The sequence below is a fragment of the Ptychodera flava genome, chromosome 7 (genome assembly GCF_041260155.1).
Source record: "Ptychodera flava strain L36383 chromosome 7, AS_Pfla_20210202, whole genome shotgun sequence".
NCBI classification, from domain to species: Eukaryota; Metazoa; Hemichordata; class Enteropneusta; family Ptychoderidae; genus Ptychodera; species Ptychodera flava.
In genome coordinates, this window is record NC_091934.1 from 32,691,849 (window position 1) to 32,712,914 (window position 21,066).

The 21,066-nt window shown below is 39.0% G+C and overlaps 1 protein-coding gene across 1 annotated transcript in view; it reads right to left on the reverse strand.

The window, feature by feature from the left end:
- Positions 1-599: 599 nt before the first annotated feature.
- The window catches only part of LOC139137309 (solute carrier family 2, facilitated glucose transporter member 3-like), a 62,139-nt gene continuing 41,672 nt past the window's right edge, over positions 600-21,066 (reverse strand). Inside the window, exons 3-12 of the mRNA XM_070705333.1 lie at positions 15,958-16,118; positions 15,621-15,745; positions 15,144-15,284; positions 11,332-11,469; positions 7,682-7,869; positions 6,783-6,893; positions 5,862-5,963; positions 5,014-5,095; positions 3,114-3,241; positions 600-2,604 (exon numbers count right to left, since the gene is read on the reverse strand). Coding sequence (XP_070561434.1) covers positions 2,404-2,604; positions 3,114-3,241; positions 5,014-5,095; positions 5,862-5,963; positions 6,783-6,893; positions 7,682-7,869; positions 11,332-11,469; positions 15,144-15,284; positions 15,621-15,745; positions 15,958-16,118 — 1,377 coding nt within the window. The 3' untranslated portion in view covers positions 600-2,403. The remainder of the gene's footprint in view (positions 2,605-3,113; positions 3,242-5,013; positions 5,096-5,861; positions 5,964-6,782; positions 6,894-7,681; positions 7,870-11,331; positions 11,470-15,143; positions 15,285-15,620; positions 15,746-15,957; positions 16,119-21,066) is intronic.

Genomic DNA, 21,066 nt, shown 5'->3' on the forward strand with positions numbered 1-21,066 from the left:
GGATAATCAACCTATTTGATAAGCTTCGCGTTGCTGACAGCGGAGCTAATAACTCACCAAAAGAAAACAGGCACTGCTCTAGACCACATGGTGAGAAGGCAGGCCTTTTACATGCTACCTCCAGCAAAACTCTTTTGCTTCCAATACAAATAATGCAAATAGTCAAAACAATTTCCAAGGTTTAGTGGTCATAGACTATGAATAGAATGAACAATATATTTAAAAGGTGTGGAAAAACTAAACCCTGTTTTCAAAAGACTTTCTTGTAATGATCTCTTGACACTCCGGGATTTTTGGCCACCATGTACCAGGACAGAGTGTCAATGATTAAATCAGCCCCATATCTTCTTAAAATCACACATCTCCTGTGATACAATCTATATTCCTAAAGCTCAAATCTGTTCAATGTGGTGTCAATTCACACTGTCTTGGGGCATGCTCACCAAATACAGCGTAACAAACTACCAAACAATATATGCCATTTGATGACTTGTATTACAGTACAAACTTGTTTGAGTCAATCTTTGACAATATGTAATCAAATAATCAGTCAATTCTAGGATGGCACCCGCAGTCAATTTAATACATGACCATGCAACTAGGTTTTATAACATGATATTTTAATGTGATAAAAGATTATGTCTTACATTACTTTCACATCTCGTGAAACTTGTATGTCAGTTTGAATTTGTTGTCAAAATACTGCAACTATCAAAGTTTTCTACCAGTGGCAGTGCAGGCCAAAGTGGGAAATTTCACATTTTTCAAAATCATGTCTAATTCCTTCCCACAGGCTACGAAACTTTCAAGCATCAATGTGAGGTTCTAGCCTAGTCAATTTCAATCTACCATTTTGTGACATTGTCAAAGTCCCTCGGTGCTGCAGTATATATTATGGTGATAAATTCCCCTGTCCCGGGATATGATTGGGATCAATTTCCCCTGTTGCCTCTCACTCTCCCTGGTTGAAAACATTGATAGGTGCATAACAAATGTAAGACCCGTGACTTTCAGGGACAATGATACTATGAGAAGCACTGCAACACTACAAATAAAACTACATGACTTGAAAGAATGCTTTAAACTTCATGATACCAAGGAGAATAAACTGACAAAAAAGTTGCGGACAGACTATTTACAGCAATTATATCTTTTTTTATTAATCAATAAATATTATCTCTAAATAGAAATGGTGTAATACCAACTAGACTATGTTTTCTGCAATGAATGTCTGATGGTCCTGTTTAAATTTCCTGATAAACGGTGACATTGATAGCATTTTGTATAAAAAACAATAGTCTACAATGGGCATCTACTACATTTCTATCGTGTTGTTAGTAAAAAGCTGGAAAGTATGGTGTCTTGTGATCAAAGCAAATGAACATGAAACATTCACAACAGTCAATGCAATACTCAACAAATGAACAATGAAAGGTATCCTCAAATTCGTCCCGTTGAAAATTTTGCATATCCATCGCTGCTTAAAGGAAATTAAGAACTTTACGTGAATTCATTTATTACACAACAGATAATGCCATTATTTAAAGTAGTGCTGCTGAAGTTTACTATGAACACTGACATTTGGAAGGGTATTATCTCAGTGTTGCACATCAAGTGTGTTACATTGAGAGTCATTAAATCTTTTAACTTTGTGCGTTTCAATATCACTCTAACTTCCAGGAATTATTTCAGTTTACACATTGATAGAATTTGATATAATTAGCAACAATTTTAAAATCTTAACAGCTAAAAAGGACTTTGGGTCTATGGGTAACTTTACATATACAGAGCAAAAGTTTTGTCTATCCAATCCAATGAAAGAGATTTTAATGCGAATTTCCAATATCAGTAACTTGTACGTACACAAGGCAGAGGGGAACATCCTTATGTAGCGCCAGAAAATATTTTGGGTTTTCCAGGAAGCCTGATTTTTGCCTCCTTAAATTGTTAGTTAAGGTCTATGTGGTTGACCTTTCTGTATCAAGAACAGTTCTCTCAGTATTTTTGTTTGTTTTGTAGAAGGGGTGTCAGCCTTCATGCCATAGCCAATTTTAATTTTTAACACTTACCTCAATACATTCAGGTATAATACAGTACTACCGGTATTGTTATGTTAAATAGTAAATGATTTGTATTAATCTTCAAATACTCCATTTTATGCATTTTCACTAAAATGCAATAAATTTTCCATTCTTTTCCTCATATATTGTTCAATAAAATATACATATTATCAATATTTCGAATACACTATGTCAATATAAGACATGATTGAGTGTTTTATCTTCACAGGTATTTCAGTGAAATGGGACTCTTAACTTTGGGGGAATCGAAAAGATGTAGGAACAAAGACAGGAGCAGGAATGAAACAATGAAGTACACTGTCCCAATGTTTGTACTGTACTGTTAATTGTCAAAAGCAGTGTTTGCTGTTTGGGAGTCACGACCTGTACTTCCATAGTAGCTCTTCAAGCTCTCCTGTCTAAAGATAGCTGCGATCTCTTCAAAACTCTTGTTCTTGGTTTCAGGCACAAACTTGAATGTGTACAGCCAGAATATTGCCAAAAGAGCCACATAGGGCAGAAACACATATGCCTTCATAGCAGACTGTGAAGAAATGAAAACAGCTTTACTTAATATTGACATTCCTATGAGATGCTATGGGCAAAAGTGCCCTCACATTCATGGAATAAGTTGTCATATTGCTTTTAAACACACTTTGTCGATATACAGTAATTGGCCTGCATTTCTGAACTACTTTCATCCTGGGCACTGTATGTTGCTATTCGTGTGGCATTACATATTTTTTAACCAAAATTACTATGGTAGTCAGTTCTTACTATCTAATAACATAATTTCCATTACACTGTTGTTCTTCATGCATCTCAATTTCCACCTCATTCTTTATTGGCCTCATGCATTGTGAGTTAGTATATCAAATGATGTCATTATGTATGTTAATTGACCTAACACTCATTGCTTTGTGAACAATTGAAACAAATTGCTGTAGTAAATTTTTTATTCTGCATGCATCCGAGAGGGAATGTTGTATCTTTTATCAGAATAAATGGAGCTACTGAAGACCAGTCAGTATGTGGGGACAACTTTGAACTTACAAGGAGTGATGGGAATGTGATTCCGACCAGGAAGTTTGCAGTCCAATTTACCAGGAATGCTACACTGATAGCAGCTGGCCTTGGTCCTTGTGAAAACAGCTCAGCAACGATCAACCACGGTATTGATCCTGAAACAGAATGTCTTTACATCAGGCATGGTTTCAGCCTGATACTTTCAGGCTTTGTTGACAGTCTGAGTTTAGGAGATAAGGATATCTGTATGTCTAATCATGTGACATCACAGTCACATTTTGACACATACTTTGCAGAAATATAGCAAGATGTAGCCTTGTTAGCACATTAAAGATGAAAATTTTGATCCCAAATCAAATTGCGATAATAAACATTTCTTGATTGATTGATTTTATATAAGGTTACATGTTTGTCAGATATGACACAGGACTGTGTACCCCTGGAAGGTACCATATAGTTTACGCATCGAACAAGGTAGTTTCATAGAAGCACTTTGTGCAAAGCTGTTGATAATTCAGTAGTGCATGACACCCATAACTCATTGCATTAAAGGGAGAGGTTGTAGCTCTCTTGTGCAAATTCACTCTTACTAAATGCAATTACTGTATAACAACTGTGTGTCTGCCATTCTAAATCACAATACAGGCTTTGTTCAGAAATCATTATTCTGCACAAACCTCCCAGTAGCTTAATTAATTTCTAACAACTTATTTCCTAAATTCAACATTTTCACTAAGTTCAATTCATAATTTTATCACTAAATTTTTTTGCACATTAAACTTTTAGTCAGGGAAAAGGGAGCAGGGGGATTTGAGGTCACATTCAATAAGTTTGTTTGGAGGAAAATTTTCAAAGCTGTGTAAGAGAGGACTGGCTGTGTAAGCTAGCCGCCTTCCCTTTTTATATACTTCTACTGTATATTTGATGCCCTGGCCTTTAAACATAATTCATACCATTCAGTGATTTTATCCAGTGCTGCTAAGCAGAAAGGAAGCTCAGCCCTGATGAAATACTATCACAGTTTTATTGATATCAATATTTCATAATTATGACATTATATTTTCATAATTATGAAATAATATTGTATTTCTTAGACTATTTACTCCATGTTCGCCTGTGGACTGGTCACCAAAAGTGACCATCCACCTTGCCCATTGGTGGAAGAGATAAAGAAAGACGTTTCATAGTTTTTGCTGTTTACACAAACACTTATATATCTCATCAAAGGCATCTTCACAGGACATCATCATTTGAACAGATCACATTCTGCTTATCCCTGAAGACTTGTCCTCTGAATATGTATGTTTTTGACAAGGGGTTTTCAGAGAAGAATTGTAAAGTTGACAGATTTCAAAAGACAGTCACCTTATTTGAAAATCGTAAGGTTCACATTGGTGATAACAGAGCTAAAACACCCTAAAAATAGAATGGGTGTGTCCCTTTAATTTGTAATGTTGAACACGAAAGATATACAGTCATGTACACTATCCCTGTTGGGCGTACCGTATATCTCGATTTGATGTGTATCCTTACATACTACTTTCACTGCTATCTCATCTCTCACAGTACACTGGGTCAGTAACATGTAACCCCTTCACCACTATGGTTTGGCCAAAGCCTGAAATTATTAATGGTGACATGGCCCCTCCACAAAACGGTCAAGGAAGAACTATTATTGAAATGTGCAAACATGGTATTGGTGAATGTTGACCTGTTAACAACGATTTGGGAGTGGGCAAGTTTAAGTAGAGGCACTGTTGTCAACAGGCAGTCAGAGAAGGGAAGGAATTCAAACAAAGAAATTCTCCCCTTCCTGGCCTCAAAAGTTTTTCATGGAGAAGCAGCCAACCACAAATTATAAACAGCCTGTCAATCACGCCAACATCCGGTTAAAAACGAAGACACTACCCTTCTCTAAAAGACTTACCTGGGCCTATACCAAATGCTGTCACAAATACAATGACACTCAAAATACTGATAAAAGCAGCACCTTTCCAGACATCATATTGCTGAAATAGAATGAAAATGATCGGCTTAAAAGGAATGCCTTGTTGGGTTATAAAATCTTCATGAAATATAAAACATTTATACAGCCTTTCTTATTTTTTTATTTCCATTCTGAGAGCCATGATGATATAAATGTCTGCATGTCTTTCAGAGATTTCTTAGAACAAAGAGTGAAGGCATGCTGTAGGTAGCTGCCTAAATGCGCTTGGTCTTTACAATGTTTCAACTGTACAGGAAGATTTTCTCTACACTCACATCTTGCACTGTCAACATGTAGTTATCCATTGACTCTGAAAATTAGGTTCTTAATGTAGAATGCATGCTGGGACAGATTCTTGGAATCTATAACTTTTTAAGTATTTTTTTCGCTTATCACTTGTGGGGGCTCATTCGAAACTTACAGAGTAAACAAAGTTTTCACTGGCTTAGATTTTTCAAAATCAGAAATTTTAATTCAGGAATGACATGGATGTCATCAATATTGAATTTCAAATATCGGTAAATATTGGAACTTTGTCTATCATATACCAAAATTTTATTTTCTCCCATAGAGGGATGGTAGCTATTAGACTTTCAAATATCAGTAAATACTGGGTAATTTGTTTCTCTCATACAAAAATTTTCACTGACCCCCAATTTTTATTCTTGATTTTGAAAGAGAATGATTGACAGTTTGCTTGTAAAAAGTTTGAGCAAAAGATAAGTTAATAACACAGAAAAGTGCCAACTCTTTCCTAATAACTAGGAATACATTGTGGATATACTCACAGTGAGTAGTAGTGAAATGGTAAGAACCACTCCTGCTAAAAACATAACTCCTAGACCACACAAATGTAAAGTCCGTCTGCCAGCTTTGTCCATCAGAGGAACCTATGATTAAATAATACAAATTCATGTCCAAAGATCTAGTTCTTTTTTTTGGCAGAGATGACTTTTTCCTTAGTAGAAATAAGAAAATTTGAGAGAAAAGACTATTCACATATTTCTCTTGATGGAGTTACAAGTTACAAGTCTGCTTCATACTTATTAGGGGCCCAAGCCCACAGGGGGTTTGGGCCCCCTATTGTTTTTACAGGTGTTCAGCTTTCTTCTTCTTCAACTTCTACTTCTTCCATAAATTCTTTGCTCACCTAGATCTCAAAAACTGCTACGCGCAGCCATTTCAAACTTGCAGAGCTAATAGAGTTACTCGTGCACCTGAGTCTACAAATTTTGATTTGTCACGCAACATAGCCGCCATATTGGATTTTTCTACAACCTAAAATGGCTTCTCCTGATGACCTAAGGGTCTAGTAAAATTGAAATTATTTTTACAGCAAGCATTATCTTAGATCTTTAAAATTTACAAATAAAATGCATGCAGTCACGTGACCTCGGCTGCCATATTGGATTTTCTAAAAATACCAATTTAATCTTTAAATATCTTCTCCTCCAGAACCAACACACTGATTGAACTGAAATCTTAGTTCCATTATCCTCAGTGTACATGATATTGATCAGCGTATTCATCAGGAACCTAGAAATATAATTTTTACTATAACCCAAACGGGATTCGAACCCCCACACACTCACGGCAACATCGCCTAGCTGCTAGGCCTCACACAAAACCAGTCGGCTACCGTTTCCAACCCAAAAGAGTTGGTCACAGCAACCGACTTAGATAGTGATGGACGTTGATTTTCTACTCACAGAAATGAGAGTTACAAGAACCAGAGCGGCACCAGTACCGACTGTAGCATAGCGACTGTTTACTTCAGAAACACCGGCAGAAACAAAGACCAACGTTGAGTAGTAAAGTACCTGTGACAAAAAACACACTTATAAACATTGCTGAAATGTGAATTGATCTAACAATTCATGTATTAAATAGAAGATATCAAAACTTGACACTGAAAACATATTATTTTCTAATTCAAGTTGAAGACTTTGGAGACTTAAAGTACAGAATCTATCAGTTCAAATTTTTCTTTCACTATTACATAACTATACACTTTGACATCTCACTATCAGTTAAAATTACAAAATATCAGCTTTACCAATTTTCAGATAAAAAAGTGAAGCATTATACACAAGGACTGACCATCTGAAACTCATTTTCAAATGAAATATTTTGTTAAGATCAAAGCTGCAAGCACTGGGGCCCGAGCTAGTGTCTCAGCTTATAACAGCCAATAAAGGGTTCAAAGTGCTTTCAGTACAACAATAAGTGGCCTGATGCTATGTGAGATGGGAACTATATGATAGTGATAAATTGATAGCAACTGAAGACCCTGTGCCCTAGTACGGTGAATGTAGTTGTAAACACCATGATACAACAAGTTCTATCATTTATTGACAAATGTAACATACAAATACCATGTAATACTATTTCCTCAACTATGACTTACATGTAAAGCCAGGGTTCCTTCATCATTTCTGAAGTTAATGATTTTTCCCATCATTTGGAGACAATCTGCTGTAGACTCATTTCAAATGAACTACAGAACATACAGGCAGACATTCTTCATGAGTTTTACTGATAAACTGGTAAAATCCTTTATAACATACACACCAACTTTTGACACTGTCAAGTTTGACAAACTACTTACCACATTAATTCCTGACAGCTGCTGGGATAGCTGTAAAATGATACTGATTGTCAAAGGTCTACGCAATGACCGTCTTCTGAATAATTCAATTATTCCAATCTTTTCTTCACCTTTTTCTTTTTCACTTTCAAATTTCATCTCATCAATATCGTCACTAACGTCTGCTATGCCTCGCAGCTTAACCAAGGCTAAAAGAGAGTGCTTAACAAAGTTAAAAAGTGCAGCCAAAGCCGATATATGTTCCACAATAAGTTGAGGAATGTTGAAAATGCATCACAGAAGCAAATAACAGTGAGAAATTTAGATATTGAATTGAATTCTGCGACGTTTGCCCTCACGCATATAATGCATTGAATGTGGTGGAGGTCAGAAGATAAAATCCAAGCAGAAACCATCTTCAGCTTGCAGAAAAATGGTTGAAAATACATGTTCTTATTGTCGAGGTCGCATTGAGTCATACATTATCATTGATAAAATGAGTACAGGTTGATTTATTCAAAGACTTATATATTTCATTATTTTGCAAGCTAAATCATGACCCCCGACCTGAGTGTGACCAATACGCCAAGGCACCACTTTGTATTCACAGCTATGTAAAAGGTAAAAGCACTTGAAGACATTCAAATGTTTCTTGTTTTTTTACTTAATAGCAGTCTATGTAGAACATGAGAAACAAGACCAGCATGTGGGCACAAAATGTCTGACACACAGTGTGAATATCAGTATCAAGAAGGGTGACATAAAACTACAACAGGTCTGTAGGTTTGTCCCTAATATTGGCTAACTTTTCTTTATTACATCCTCTGTACTGTAATATTTTCTCTATTTCTGTATTGCCTTTCCCCGACTTAATTTTATTTCTGTGCAATGATTACTTGACACACTCATAATTTCTTAACTCCCTTGCATCTGCATATGGGCCAGGGACCTTAAAGCATGTATAAATGCAGGTCGTTTCCCATCATAGCTTTTGCATTTCTAGAGAACCATTTAGGTAAACCTTGCACATATAAAAAATTTGCTTACAAAATTTATTTTTTTCTATATCAAACAGGGCTCGAAAATTCTCGCCTGCCCGACGCCCGTGACAAGTGAATTTTGAGTCCGGGCAAGTGAAAACAACATTCTCCCAGCCCGACGGACAAGTGAATTTCAATGAGGCCACTGTACGTACGCGCTGCCACCCTCTCTAGTTCTTTGAGTGTACCGCTTTCGATATGGCCGGCTGATAAAATAGTTCTGTTCTGCTTGGTTACAAAATGGCAAAATATTGACGTCTTTGCACGCTTTTATTGTTTTTTCTTCTCATGAAGTCATGTCACGATGCCTCCTCAATAGAAAACTACAGCTTTACAATAAAATGTTGTAAGGTGTTGAAACAATTTACCCTCCTTCCTACAAAGTTGCAATGTATTGAACAATTTACTCTCCTTTCTACAAAGTTACAAATTCCCTGGTACGTGAAGCAAACATTGTTGCTGTTCAATACTGCAATCAGGGTCCCTCTCAGTCCCTCATGGACGGACCGTGCTACAATACAACATGGACGTATATCCATGGATGTAAAAACATCCATGGTATATCGACCGTGAATACACTGAGGCTTGGCTTTGCCTGTGTGAGTCCCGCGTACCGACGTCCTTTTTAGTCCAAGTTTTACCTACATTGCTTGAATCAAAATTTGGCCTGCAATTACTCAGTTTGATAGTAAAAACCATTATTTTAAAGGAAACTTTCACAAACAGAGTCAGAATACAAGGGAAAAGGAGAAAAACTTGAGGTTTTCTGAAAGGTCAAATCTGGGTCATCTTATGTGATGTCATGATGAAGACCCCTTAAGTACACAACTGTGGTGCAAAAGAAACCACCTAGGAGGTCTAATAGGTACAATCTTATGATGAAAGGTAATTTGCTTTCCAATTTAATGGCATTTAGCTTGACTGCCAGTTTTAAATTAAATTTTATTAACAGTTATGGCAAAGGGAAATTGTCAACAGTAGTTGAAGTAAGCATAATCCATTTCAAATCATCACATTAATATTTCTGCAGATTCCTCCAGTTTAATGATGTAACAGTGAACATCACCAGACATTTCTTGATGATATCAAAATATCAAATGAAAATGTTCCTGGGCTACAGTGTTATCATTATCATTAAAACTATTACTACTCTTTAAAACATTGGGAAATGAATTGAACAATATCATTGTGTCTTGTTTTAAAGGATTTTGACCTGACCCTTTTTGTCTCAAGAAAAATACTTATGCTGAAGATGCTATTGAGCCTGCTTGATCACAACTATGACACAACACCACAATACTTGTATCTACACTGTCATAATGCTACCAATGCTTTCTTCTGCATAGAAAATTGTATTTGTGTGGCTAACAAAACCACATAAGGAGCTTGTAGTGTATATGTATGATAAGTTGTCATACTGTGAACACTGACTCGATGCTGCAGAAGTATTCTGTATCTGTGGTAATATACACTTCACATTGCTACCTGATTTTTAGAATTGCTACCTAATTATTTCTTGTGGCAAAAGTTTACCACTAGAAATGAAATGAAGTATTTCCATCCATTCAATGTCATAAAAACACAGATAATTAATGTAATAAAAACTAAACAAATATTTCTTTAATGTAAAAATTATCATGAACAACATACAAAACATCTTGATTTGTAAAATTAGGAACTCCTGAATGCCGAGAAAGCTGTTGCTACACTTGAGATCATAAACTGTTTAAAAGTTGCTCAAAGTGGCTAAAAGATTTTTGATTTGGCTAATGAGTTGGCTAATCATTTTGGTGACTTAGGGGAACCCTGCAGTTTATGCACATACCACGTGGTAGCAGAAAACTAAATGATACTGAAAGTTTTACATGGGCACAATTTGACACAACACCGGTGGCCTATTATATACTTACCCTTGGTGCACCTACCTGACTTGCCTATTTAACACAAGGTACCAGGTCATGATGACACACAATGACAATGTACCGGTGTTGTTTTATTGAAATACATTACATGTCCCCCAAAATTTAATTTGTCCCCATTAAGACCTACTACGGGTCACTGTGTCCCCATGCTAGCAAAAGCTGGCTGAAACACTGTGCATGTATACATTACATAAGATATTATTTTTGATACACAGACTAAGGATACAAATTTATCAGTAAGTTACAGCTACTGTTTCTTTACAATGACATGAATAAAACCATACACATTTACTCCTTAAATCATCTGAAATTCAGGGCAAGTGAATTTTTCTTCCGGACAAGTGAAATTGAAAATTCACTTGCCCTATGGCAAGTGAATTTTAAAAAAAATTTTCGAGCCCTGTATTGGCTCGATCAAAATGATAGCATTATAATGTCAAACAGAATCAACCCTATGTGATTAACCCTCTGAGCTCCGAAGTCAATTTTTGCCACCTTTATGAAATATTCTCTGGTCAAACATTTTCAGATTCTTGGCCAAAATTTTGATAGAAAACTGTAGCAAATGAAATATGATGTCCATTTGATCCAAAGTTATCAAACAAATTACAAAAAATTTCATACATTTATAAAATGTTGCACTAAAATTTTGGTGAAAGACACCAGGGAGGTCACCCCTACAGTACCCAATTTTTTTTCACTTACTTACCTTTTTCACATTCTTTGTCTCTTTGTTTGTTGAGGAGTAAATAGCGAGGGCTTTCTGGACAAAACGGAAATGTAAGGAGCTGGTAGACTGCTGGTACCATGGTTAGACCAAGTAACAATGGCCAGTATGTGCTATTACCTAGATGGAAAAATTAAAAATCAAATCTTACTTCCGATCAAGCTACTGTTTTATTCCATTCAGTATGCAAACAAATTTTGGAATACCGTATGTTCAAATTTTTATGTGTAATGAGCTTGGTACTAATCTATTACACATGTAAATGGAAGAGAGCCACAGAAATGAAATTGCATGGCAGTCTGTTTGTGTGATGAACTTGTGGCTATTATATCCATTAAATACACAATTGAAGACACAAAAAAATAATGATTTAAATTCTTACTAACATTGTCAAATCTTTTACTCTTAGTCTTATTGAAAACAAGTCATTGACAATGACATAGTCCCCACTTGTAATAGGAGTATTAGTCTTGAGGGGGCAGGAAAATGAGGTCATTAAGAAGTATCACTAAAGTGTATATGTTCAGATCTATGGACACATAGGTCTATGTCATTGTTCCCAATTTGAAACAAGAGGCATGTCTAAGTTATGGTTCTAAATCGGGAAAAAAGATCAAACCTCTAGCTGTATTAGCCAGCCAAGAGATACATATGTGCATAATAAATGAGGTACAAGATGTGACATCTTAAGGTCTATTATCCTATCAAAATTGAAGCGTAAAGAACTTGTGGTTACTGAGTTATGCATATATATGCATATTCAAGGTCATAGGTCATCAAGGTCACGTGACATTTTGAAAAAAAACATTGTATTGCTAATTAATCCATATATGCCAAAATTCAGACCTCTAGCTCTATTGGCTTGCCCACAATGATATATGGGCATAATTAACGAGGTAAAGCATGTGTTGTCATAAGGTCTCCCATCCTACTAAATATAAAGGACATAGCACTTGTGGTTACTTATTTATTGACATAATCGTGTATTTTAGGTAAAAGGTTATCGAGGTCACATGACATTTTGTCAAAAAATTTCTATCCTATAGTCTATCCCTATATACTAAAAATCATACATTTACCTCTATTGGCTTGCTCAAAATTAGATATGCACATAATTAATGAGGTACAATATGTGGCGTCATAAGGTGTCCCATCATGCCATATATGAAGGGTGTAGCACTTGTGGTTACTGAGTTATGGACAAATATGTATATTTGAGGTCAAAGGTCACCAAGGTCACGTGACATTTTGTCAAAAAAATGTATTGCTAAGTTATCCCTATATACCAAAAATCAGACCTCTAGCTCTATTGGCTCACTCAAAATTAGATATGTGCATAATTAATGAGGTACAATATGTTGCATCATAAGGTGTCCCATCATACCAAATATGAAGGGTGTAGCACTTGTGGTTACTGAGTTTTGGACAAATATGTATATTTGAGGTCAAAGGTCATTGAGGTCACATTAAATTTTTTCAAAATAATTGTATTGCTAAGTTATCCCTATATACCAAAAATCAGACCTCCAGCTCTATTGGCTCGCTCAAACTTAGATATGCACATAATTAATGAGGTACAATATGTGGCGTCATAAGGTGTCCCATCATACCAAATATGAAGAGTGTAGCACTTGTGGTTACTGAGTTATGCACAAATATGTATATTTGAGGTCAAAGGTCATTGCGATCACTTGACATTTTGTCAAAAAAATTGTATTGCTAAGTTATCCCTACATACCAAAAATCAGACCTCTGGCTCTATTGGCTCGCTCAAAATTAGATATGCACATAATTAATGAGGTACAATATGTGGTGTCATAAGGTGTCCCATCATACCAAATATGAAGGGTGTAGCATTAGTGATTACTGAGTTATGGACAAATGTGTATATTTGAGGTTAAAGGTCACCAAGGTCACGTGACATTTTGTCAAAAAAATTGTATTGCTAAGTTATTCATATATACCAAAAATCAGACCTCCAGCTCTATTGGCTCGCTCAAAATTAGATATGCACATAATTAATGAGGTACAATATGTGGCGTCATAGGGTGTCCCATCATACCATATATGAAAGGTTTACCACTTGTGGTTACTGAGTTATGGACAAATATGTATATTCGAGGTCAAAGGTCACCGAGGTCACATGACATTTTTTCAAAGTGTCTGAGATATCTGCGTGAACGGATGGACTCACGTGGATGGACTCACAGACTGACATGACCCAATCTATGAGCCCCCTGGACTTTATCTGTGGGGACTAAAAACTGTCACTGCATCCTTTTTGCAATATGAATACAATGAGAAACTAAATTTTTATTTTTCTTGGCCTTATACATGGGAGTCTATGTACTGCCTTATACATGGGAGTCTATGGACTGCCTTATACATGGGAGTCTATGGACTTCCTTATACATGGGAGTCTATGGACTGCCTTATACATGGGAGTCTATGGACTGCCTTATACATGGGAGTCTATGGACTGCCTTATACATGGGAGTCTATGGTCTGCCTTATACATGGGAGTCTATGGTCTGCCTTATACATGGGAGTCTATGGAGGTGAAAACTAAAAAGTCCTCTACCACGGTCAAATTTGATCGCATTGTGAAACAAATCAACGTGCATCTGTATGAGGTATGGTACTATCCTTGTACCAAGTTTGAACGAAATCCCTCCAGGCGTCTCTGAGATATCTGCGTGAACGGACGGACGCACGCACATGACCAAACCTATAAGTCCCCCCGGACGGTGTCCGTGGGGACTAATAAAATGAAAATTGAGATTGCATCTAACATGAAATGTATGACATATGATACACTGTACATGATACATTATGATCACTTGCTTACGTCATGTACAAATTTAAAGATGGTATTTTTATCCTTCAAATTTTGACCTTGACTCTTTAGAAAGATTGCAATGATAAACAATAGATCTAAAACGAGTCATCATGAATAAAAATTAATACTGGTAATGTAAAGTAACAGCTTTTGTTCACTGTTTTGGACAACCATAAAATGCCTTAAATTGAATAGGAATTGCTTATGACCAAGAAGCAAGACTACAGAAACATTTTCATGAAGTAAGGGTTGATTCGCAGCCTATGCAACTGTTTCTTAGAACAGCAGATCTGCTGTGCAAAATTTGAACAGAGATATTTAGATTTACAAATGGCAGCCCTTCAGGCCAGCAGACAACAGCCAGCACAACAGAAGAAATTAGTGCAAGATACGGGGCCTATTAGTATTAATTTATGCAAATTATATTAATGAGCATTGTTTCGGTATTGAAATTTTATGCTAATGATTGTTTATCAATGTGGAATATTCATCTTCCCCGAAGAAAGTATACCACCCCATGGCAACAATTATCATATACCTAGATTCACATACCCATGTAAACCTATGGGAAAAGGCGCTCTTACAGGTGTGCAATAATTTGCCGTATCAAGCCCAGGCACACTTTGCCCAAATAAGGTAGTGTGCGTGCATTTTCAAACTATTTCGTTGTCGTTGCTACGCGCGTTGCTATCCACGTACATTCAATTCGAAAGCACGTCAGCGCGAGATTCGAACCTGTTTCTCAGTGCTTCGCTCGTAGTTTTGAAGCAAATTGTAGACAGTTCGAATCTTATTCTGATCAAAATTGGTTTAAAAACAAATGCTCGATAGTTTCCTCGTTTACGGTGCAAAAGAATGAAAATACTGCAGAAATGGGTTGATAGTCCTATGATCACCATAATGGATATTTGACTTACCAAGTATACGACAGTGATCAGTATTGTACGGTACTCACCAAGTATTTCAGAAAGTCCAAGTACCTGAGCAACAAGTATACCAATGGTGACAAACAGCTGATGACAAACACCGAGAGCTCCACGCAGATTGGTTGGTGCTACTTCTGATAAATACATTGGAACCAAACCAGTACTCAACCCTGTATGTACATGTACCATACAATGTGAGATGAAGATCTAACTTGGCAGGAAGGTACACATGCAATTACACCCTCGGCAGGAAAAGGGTAATAGTTTTTATTTCTACACTTCAAATTTTACTTCCTGTAAGAAATGACTTCACGGAGAGACATCCATATACAGTGTGACAATGTTCTTTGATTTTGTAATACACATTCTCCTATCTACAATCTGCAGTTGCACTCATTTTAAATGTATTTGTAACTGTGTTTGTAAGACTGAAGGTGTTCAGTCCATGCTAGATACTTAAGTGAGATCTTACAAGGGAAAATCTTCACCAAACATATAAAACTGACCGCAGTAAAATCCGATTATAAGTCTTCCTACGATGATCATTTCATAAGATGACGCTGTTTTGCTGAGCAGCATTAATAACCCGCCAATGATGGAAAATAGATCACTGAACAACATTCCACCTCTCCTGAAAATGAAGATCGTGTGCAGTCAGTCAACATATCAAATATGGCACATTACAGCATACAAGTAAGCGGTCTAGACTCACTGACATATTTTAGTATTTCCATCATAAAACTTCCATTCCCACATACTTGCCGTCCAAAGGCATTAGCCACAGCAGCAAAGAAAGATCCAATCACTGAAGATCATTTCTACCAATGCCACTTAGATACATACCTTCCCATGGCGTTAGCCACAGCACCAGCACACAAAGACCCAATCATACCACCAATGGCAAAGATGGCAACGATGACAGACCACAGGAACTGTATTTTATCTTGTGGCATTGGCTCTCCAGTTCTCTTCATACTTGTATCATTTATAAAATCTTCTATAACCTTAAAAAAAAACAGAACACCACAATCATATCAGTGTTGATACCCTTTGACTCATGAAATATGAGTCAATTTACCGGTACAAATTCCAGGAAATGTCTTCACATCAGCTCTATACTAGCATAATGTAAACCAACAAAAAGAAACTTCTTGACTAAGTGGAGAATCAACTCAGCATAGTGGGCATACCGATTACTATAATATTCAATTTCTTAAAGGCCTGTGTTGGCGCCAGACTGTCTCATCTGAAAACTTATTTACTGGATAACATTTCAATGGAAAACAAGTCATTGACAATGACATAGTCCCCACTTGTAATAGGAGTATTTGTCTTGATGGGGCAGGGAAACGTGGTCATTAAGAAGTATCACTGGAGTGTATATGTTGAGATCTATGGGCACATAGGTCTATGTCGTTGTTCCCAATTTGAAACACATGAGGCATGTTTAAGTTATGGTTCTAAATCGGGAAAAAAGATCAGACCTCTAGCTGTATTGGCCAGCCAAGAAATACATATGCACATAATAAATGAGGTACAAGATGTGACATCTTAAAGCCCGGGGCGAAATGGACCGGGATCCGGATTAATGCCAAGTTTGGGTGGGCGTTTTGGGGCACGGCTCTGCATAATGAGTCTGTTGGTAACGGTTGCTATTGTTCCCATTATCTGCGTAATCTGTTTGCTCTCAACTCACGCTCTGACTATAAGCTTAGGTACAGCCTTCGCAATACGCGAAAGAAAAAAGAAAGAAGGAAAAAATATCAATTTCCTAAAAACAGGAGCGTGTTGAGTTGATGTACTGAAGTTTTTGCTGAGTTGATTCTCTTAAGTTCCGGGGTCATCGTTCGAGAATGATTCGGCTACTGACCGCCATATCTACATACAGAATTGGCACCGTACGAAGTGGAAATAATCATCAAGAAAGTAATTAACATAAACATTAAAAATAATCCGAAGCTGGCAATTTCGTATGTTGAAATCACGAATTACCGATCTAAACATTGACTGAGAAACACATTCAGGAAAATGGTAGGAAACATGTGATCGACGTGACGTCATGACCGATCGCTAAAATAAACAAGTCATTGACAATGACATAGTCCCCACTTGTAATAGGAGTATTAGTCTTGATGGGGCAGGGAAATGTGGTCATTAAGAAGTATCACTGGAGTGTATATGTTCAGATCTATGGAAACATAGGTCTATGTCATTGTTCCCAATTTGAAACAAGAGGCATGTCTAAGTTATGGTTCTAAATCGGGAAAAAAGATCAGACCTCTAGCTGTATTGGCCCGCCAAGAAAAACATATGCGCATAATAAATGAGGTACAAGATGTGACATCTTAAGGTCTATTATCCTATCAAAATTGAAGCGTAAAGAACTTGTGGTTACTGAGTTATGCATATATATGCATAATCGAGGTCAAAGGTCATCAAGGTCACGTGACATTTTGAAAAAAAAATTGTATTGCTAATTAATCCATATATGCCAAAATTCAGACCTCTAGCTCTATTGGCTAGCCCACAATTATATATGTGCATAATTAACCCTTTTCCTGCCAAGTCGGTGAAAATCCGCTTGAAATTCGGTGTAGCTAGAATCTGAGCAGCCACGGCCATTATCCTGCCAAGGCGATGGAAATCGGGCTACTTTTTGGTACCCCCTTTCCTGCCTAGTCGATGGAACTACGTGTAGCAAACCCTTGCTCACGCTAGGGGTCGTTCGAGGACAGGTTTTGGGCGAGGAAGGGCGTTGCTCTTGAAATGGGTTCACAGGGAGTCTAACGACAGGGAAAGGTGCAGAAGCTACCCAGCCAGTCCCCTACCCGTTGGGGGACTGGTTTTTTTTTGGGGGGGGGGACGAGTAGCGTACTTGGCAGGTTAGCACGGTGACGTATCCTAGTGGAGTTTGGGCTAACTTGGCTCTGAGGCACTACATAGATTGCGGCCGAAATTGACCGTCTCAGCAACGCTAATCTGTAAGGCAACCGCCTAAGACCACCTCAGCTGGCGGTGCAATTTTTGCCAATGGTGCGAGACAAAAATCACGGACTTAGTCCTGATCGATGGGAAGTGCAGACGGATTTGACGGACTCGGCTTGATTAGTCTCTGACATGGAACTGATCCGAACGGACTTGAGCGACATTTGTGAAGGGTAACCACCGCTTTTAACCGACTTGTTACCTTCTCGAAAAGACTACCCACTCAGATGTCGGACGTTGTCGGCTGCACTTGGCTCTAGACGTTCAAGCCGTGCAACGAAACACACCGCCTCAGCCTTGCCATTCACGAACATGGCCTCAAAATTTGATACCATTGTTCACCGACTTGGCGGCTGCGGTTAGGTGTTAGTGCGTGAACCGTTGTTCACCGACTTGTTACGCCTATGTTGTCCCTGAGAAGTTTGGCTAACGCCGAGTCTAACGGGAGTTGGCAGACCTGTGTTTGGTTATACCGTAGTATGACTGACTCAGGTAGAGGTACCTGTCGGTATATTCCGAGTTTTAAGCACTCGGGCGTCAATGACGGGTCGTCATCACCGCTGATGACGTAGACGTGCTGGCCATGTTTGCCCAATGGACGAGGCCGAGACAGCTGTTGACAATTTTGGCATCCTTCATCTTTGACCGCCTTAGTTGGGTAAGCCGCTCGGCAGGCGACGGTTATGACCTAAACAAGCCGCTGAAGCACTGTTCGTTGCCGTACAAGAACGAGACGGCCAGTCCATTACTGCTTAATGGGCGATCTGTCGGGTTGGCTTGTCACCGACTTGGATGACAATACGCCCTGCGCAGGCGTACTTAGAAGGGACATGAGGTTAAAGATACTGGTTTCCCACCCGTACTAAACATGGGCTTGGATCAATGTCCTTGGGTGGCAGGTGCGCATGCCACGTACCCAGCTGGACGGAATGTCAAGTTGAGATGCTAATGACATTGACTATGTTATGCTAAGTGCTCGAGGGATTTGCATTGCAAATGAGTATTATTAGCATATCAAATGGTACGGACAGGCAATTTACATGACGGGTAGGAATGTCAGCGCCGGTTGGTGGACTGATTGCCGTAGGTCCATTATAATAACAGGTGGCTGCATATATAAACACCCCTGCGTCCAATCATGTCCAGGGCTTTGTTTCCCTGTGGCTTTAAAAGGGTGGGACCTGCTAGTCTGTCGACACTGTTCCAGACATGAGCTTGACGGACCGCAAAAGTTTTCTGAAGGCGAGCAGACGACTGAAGCTCAAAGATGCAGAGTCTCCGGGCGGTAGTGGTAGCGATCGTTGTGATGTCCCTAGTAAACGTTCTAAGAAGTCGGGCAAGAAACGCGCCCGTAAGGCGAAGCTATCTCCGGCTGAAAAACCCAGTGGTAAGCGTAAACGTAAGACTGATCGTTCTGCCGATGATGATGATGGTGGGTCACCGGTTGCCAGTGGTTCTCACCCGGCTGCTCCGGGAGAGACTACTTCACCTGCAGAGACTACATCTGCTCTGGTGGGAGAGACTACATCTGCAGAGACTACGTCTGCTGCTGCTAGTGAGACAGTTAGTAACAAGACGGCTGATGCCATTGGTTCTCCCCCGGCTGCTCCGGGAGAGACACCACCTGTTGCGTTCACCATGAGCCCTCATCCTGCGTCAGGAGAGGTTCCTGTGCCCAGTGCGAAAGAGGTTGAGTCCTCGTCATCAGCAGAGGCTGCCCAGCCCGCTCCTGCCATAGTTTTGTGTGCTGCGATGTCCCCGCCAAAAAAGATAGTGCGGAGGGTTCGTTTCAGGACAGCCCACCTGATTTTGAGCCAGATATGATCCTTGATGCCGCTACGGGCGAGTTCAGACCCAGACGCCCAGACGACGGTGATATCACCGCTGAGTCCGACTCGGAGGTTGACGAGGATGCGGCAGAGGACGATGACTTTTATGACAGGCAGTATGTAGGTGAGGCAAGCTCTGACGACGATGATGACGTTGCTGCTGTGTTGGCGGAGGACGACACCCCTCCTGTCTGGCGTATGTCAGAAACTACCGATGCTAATATATTTGAGGAGACCGATTTTGACCATGAAAGAGGACCGACCTTCACCTTGCCCAGCCACTCCCGTGAGATCGATTACTTTTTTAAGTTTATTCCAGCTACACTGATCAGATTGGCAAAGGACGAGACTAATAAATACGCCAAATTCCACCAGCGATATATCACAAGAAAGATCGATAAATACTGGCGTAACGCTGACTACCGAGAGGTGCATGGGTATCGACCGTAAATCATCAGTGGAGGATTATTGGTCTAGCGATCTATTTCTGAGAAACCAGGGTATTTCTACTGTGATTACCCGCAGTCGCTTTCAGCAGCTTATGCGATATTTTCATCTGGCAGACCCAGAGAACGATCCACGTCGTGATCCCGATGAGGCACGCCGCCGACGTCGGTGTCAGGAGGATCCCCTTTATAAAATCAATCCATGGATGGAGCCCATAGTTGACAGGTGCGTAAATAATTATAAGATGGGTAGAGAGATCTCCATCGACGAGGGCATGGTGCGATTTAATTTTAAGGGCCGTTCTAAATTTACGCAGAGATTACCGCATAAGCCTGACCGAGACCATTGTCAGCGTTGTCAGCCGTTTGGAGGGGCGGCAGAAATGCTGTAAAGTATGCAGCAGAGAGGGTAAGACCACTGCCCGCGGACGACTGTCTGAGACGTCCAAAGGATGTAGTCTGTGCGGGGTTCATCTTCACGAGGGCGAGTGTTTTGCGGCTTTTCATCATCGCATGATGCAACGAGGTAAGAGGAGTGTTGGCGTGCAGACCTCTACTCACACAGCCCCGACGACACCCATCAGCAAGAGAACCCGACGTAAATAACGGACAGGGGATAGCTTCGCCTCACAGTGGCTTGACTGTATTCTTAACACGGACCATGATCACATTTGAGCACGGTTGTGCCGTTT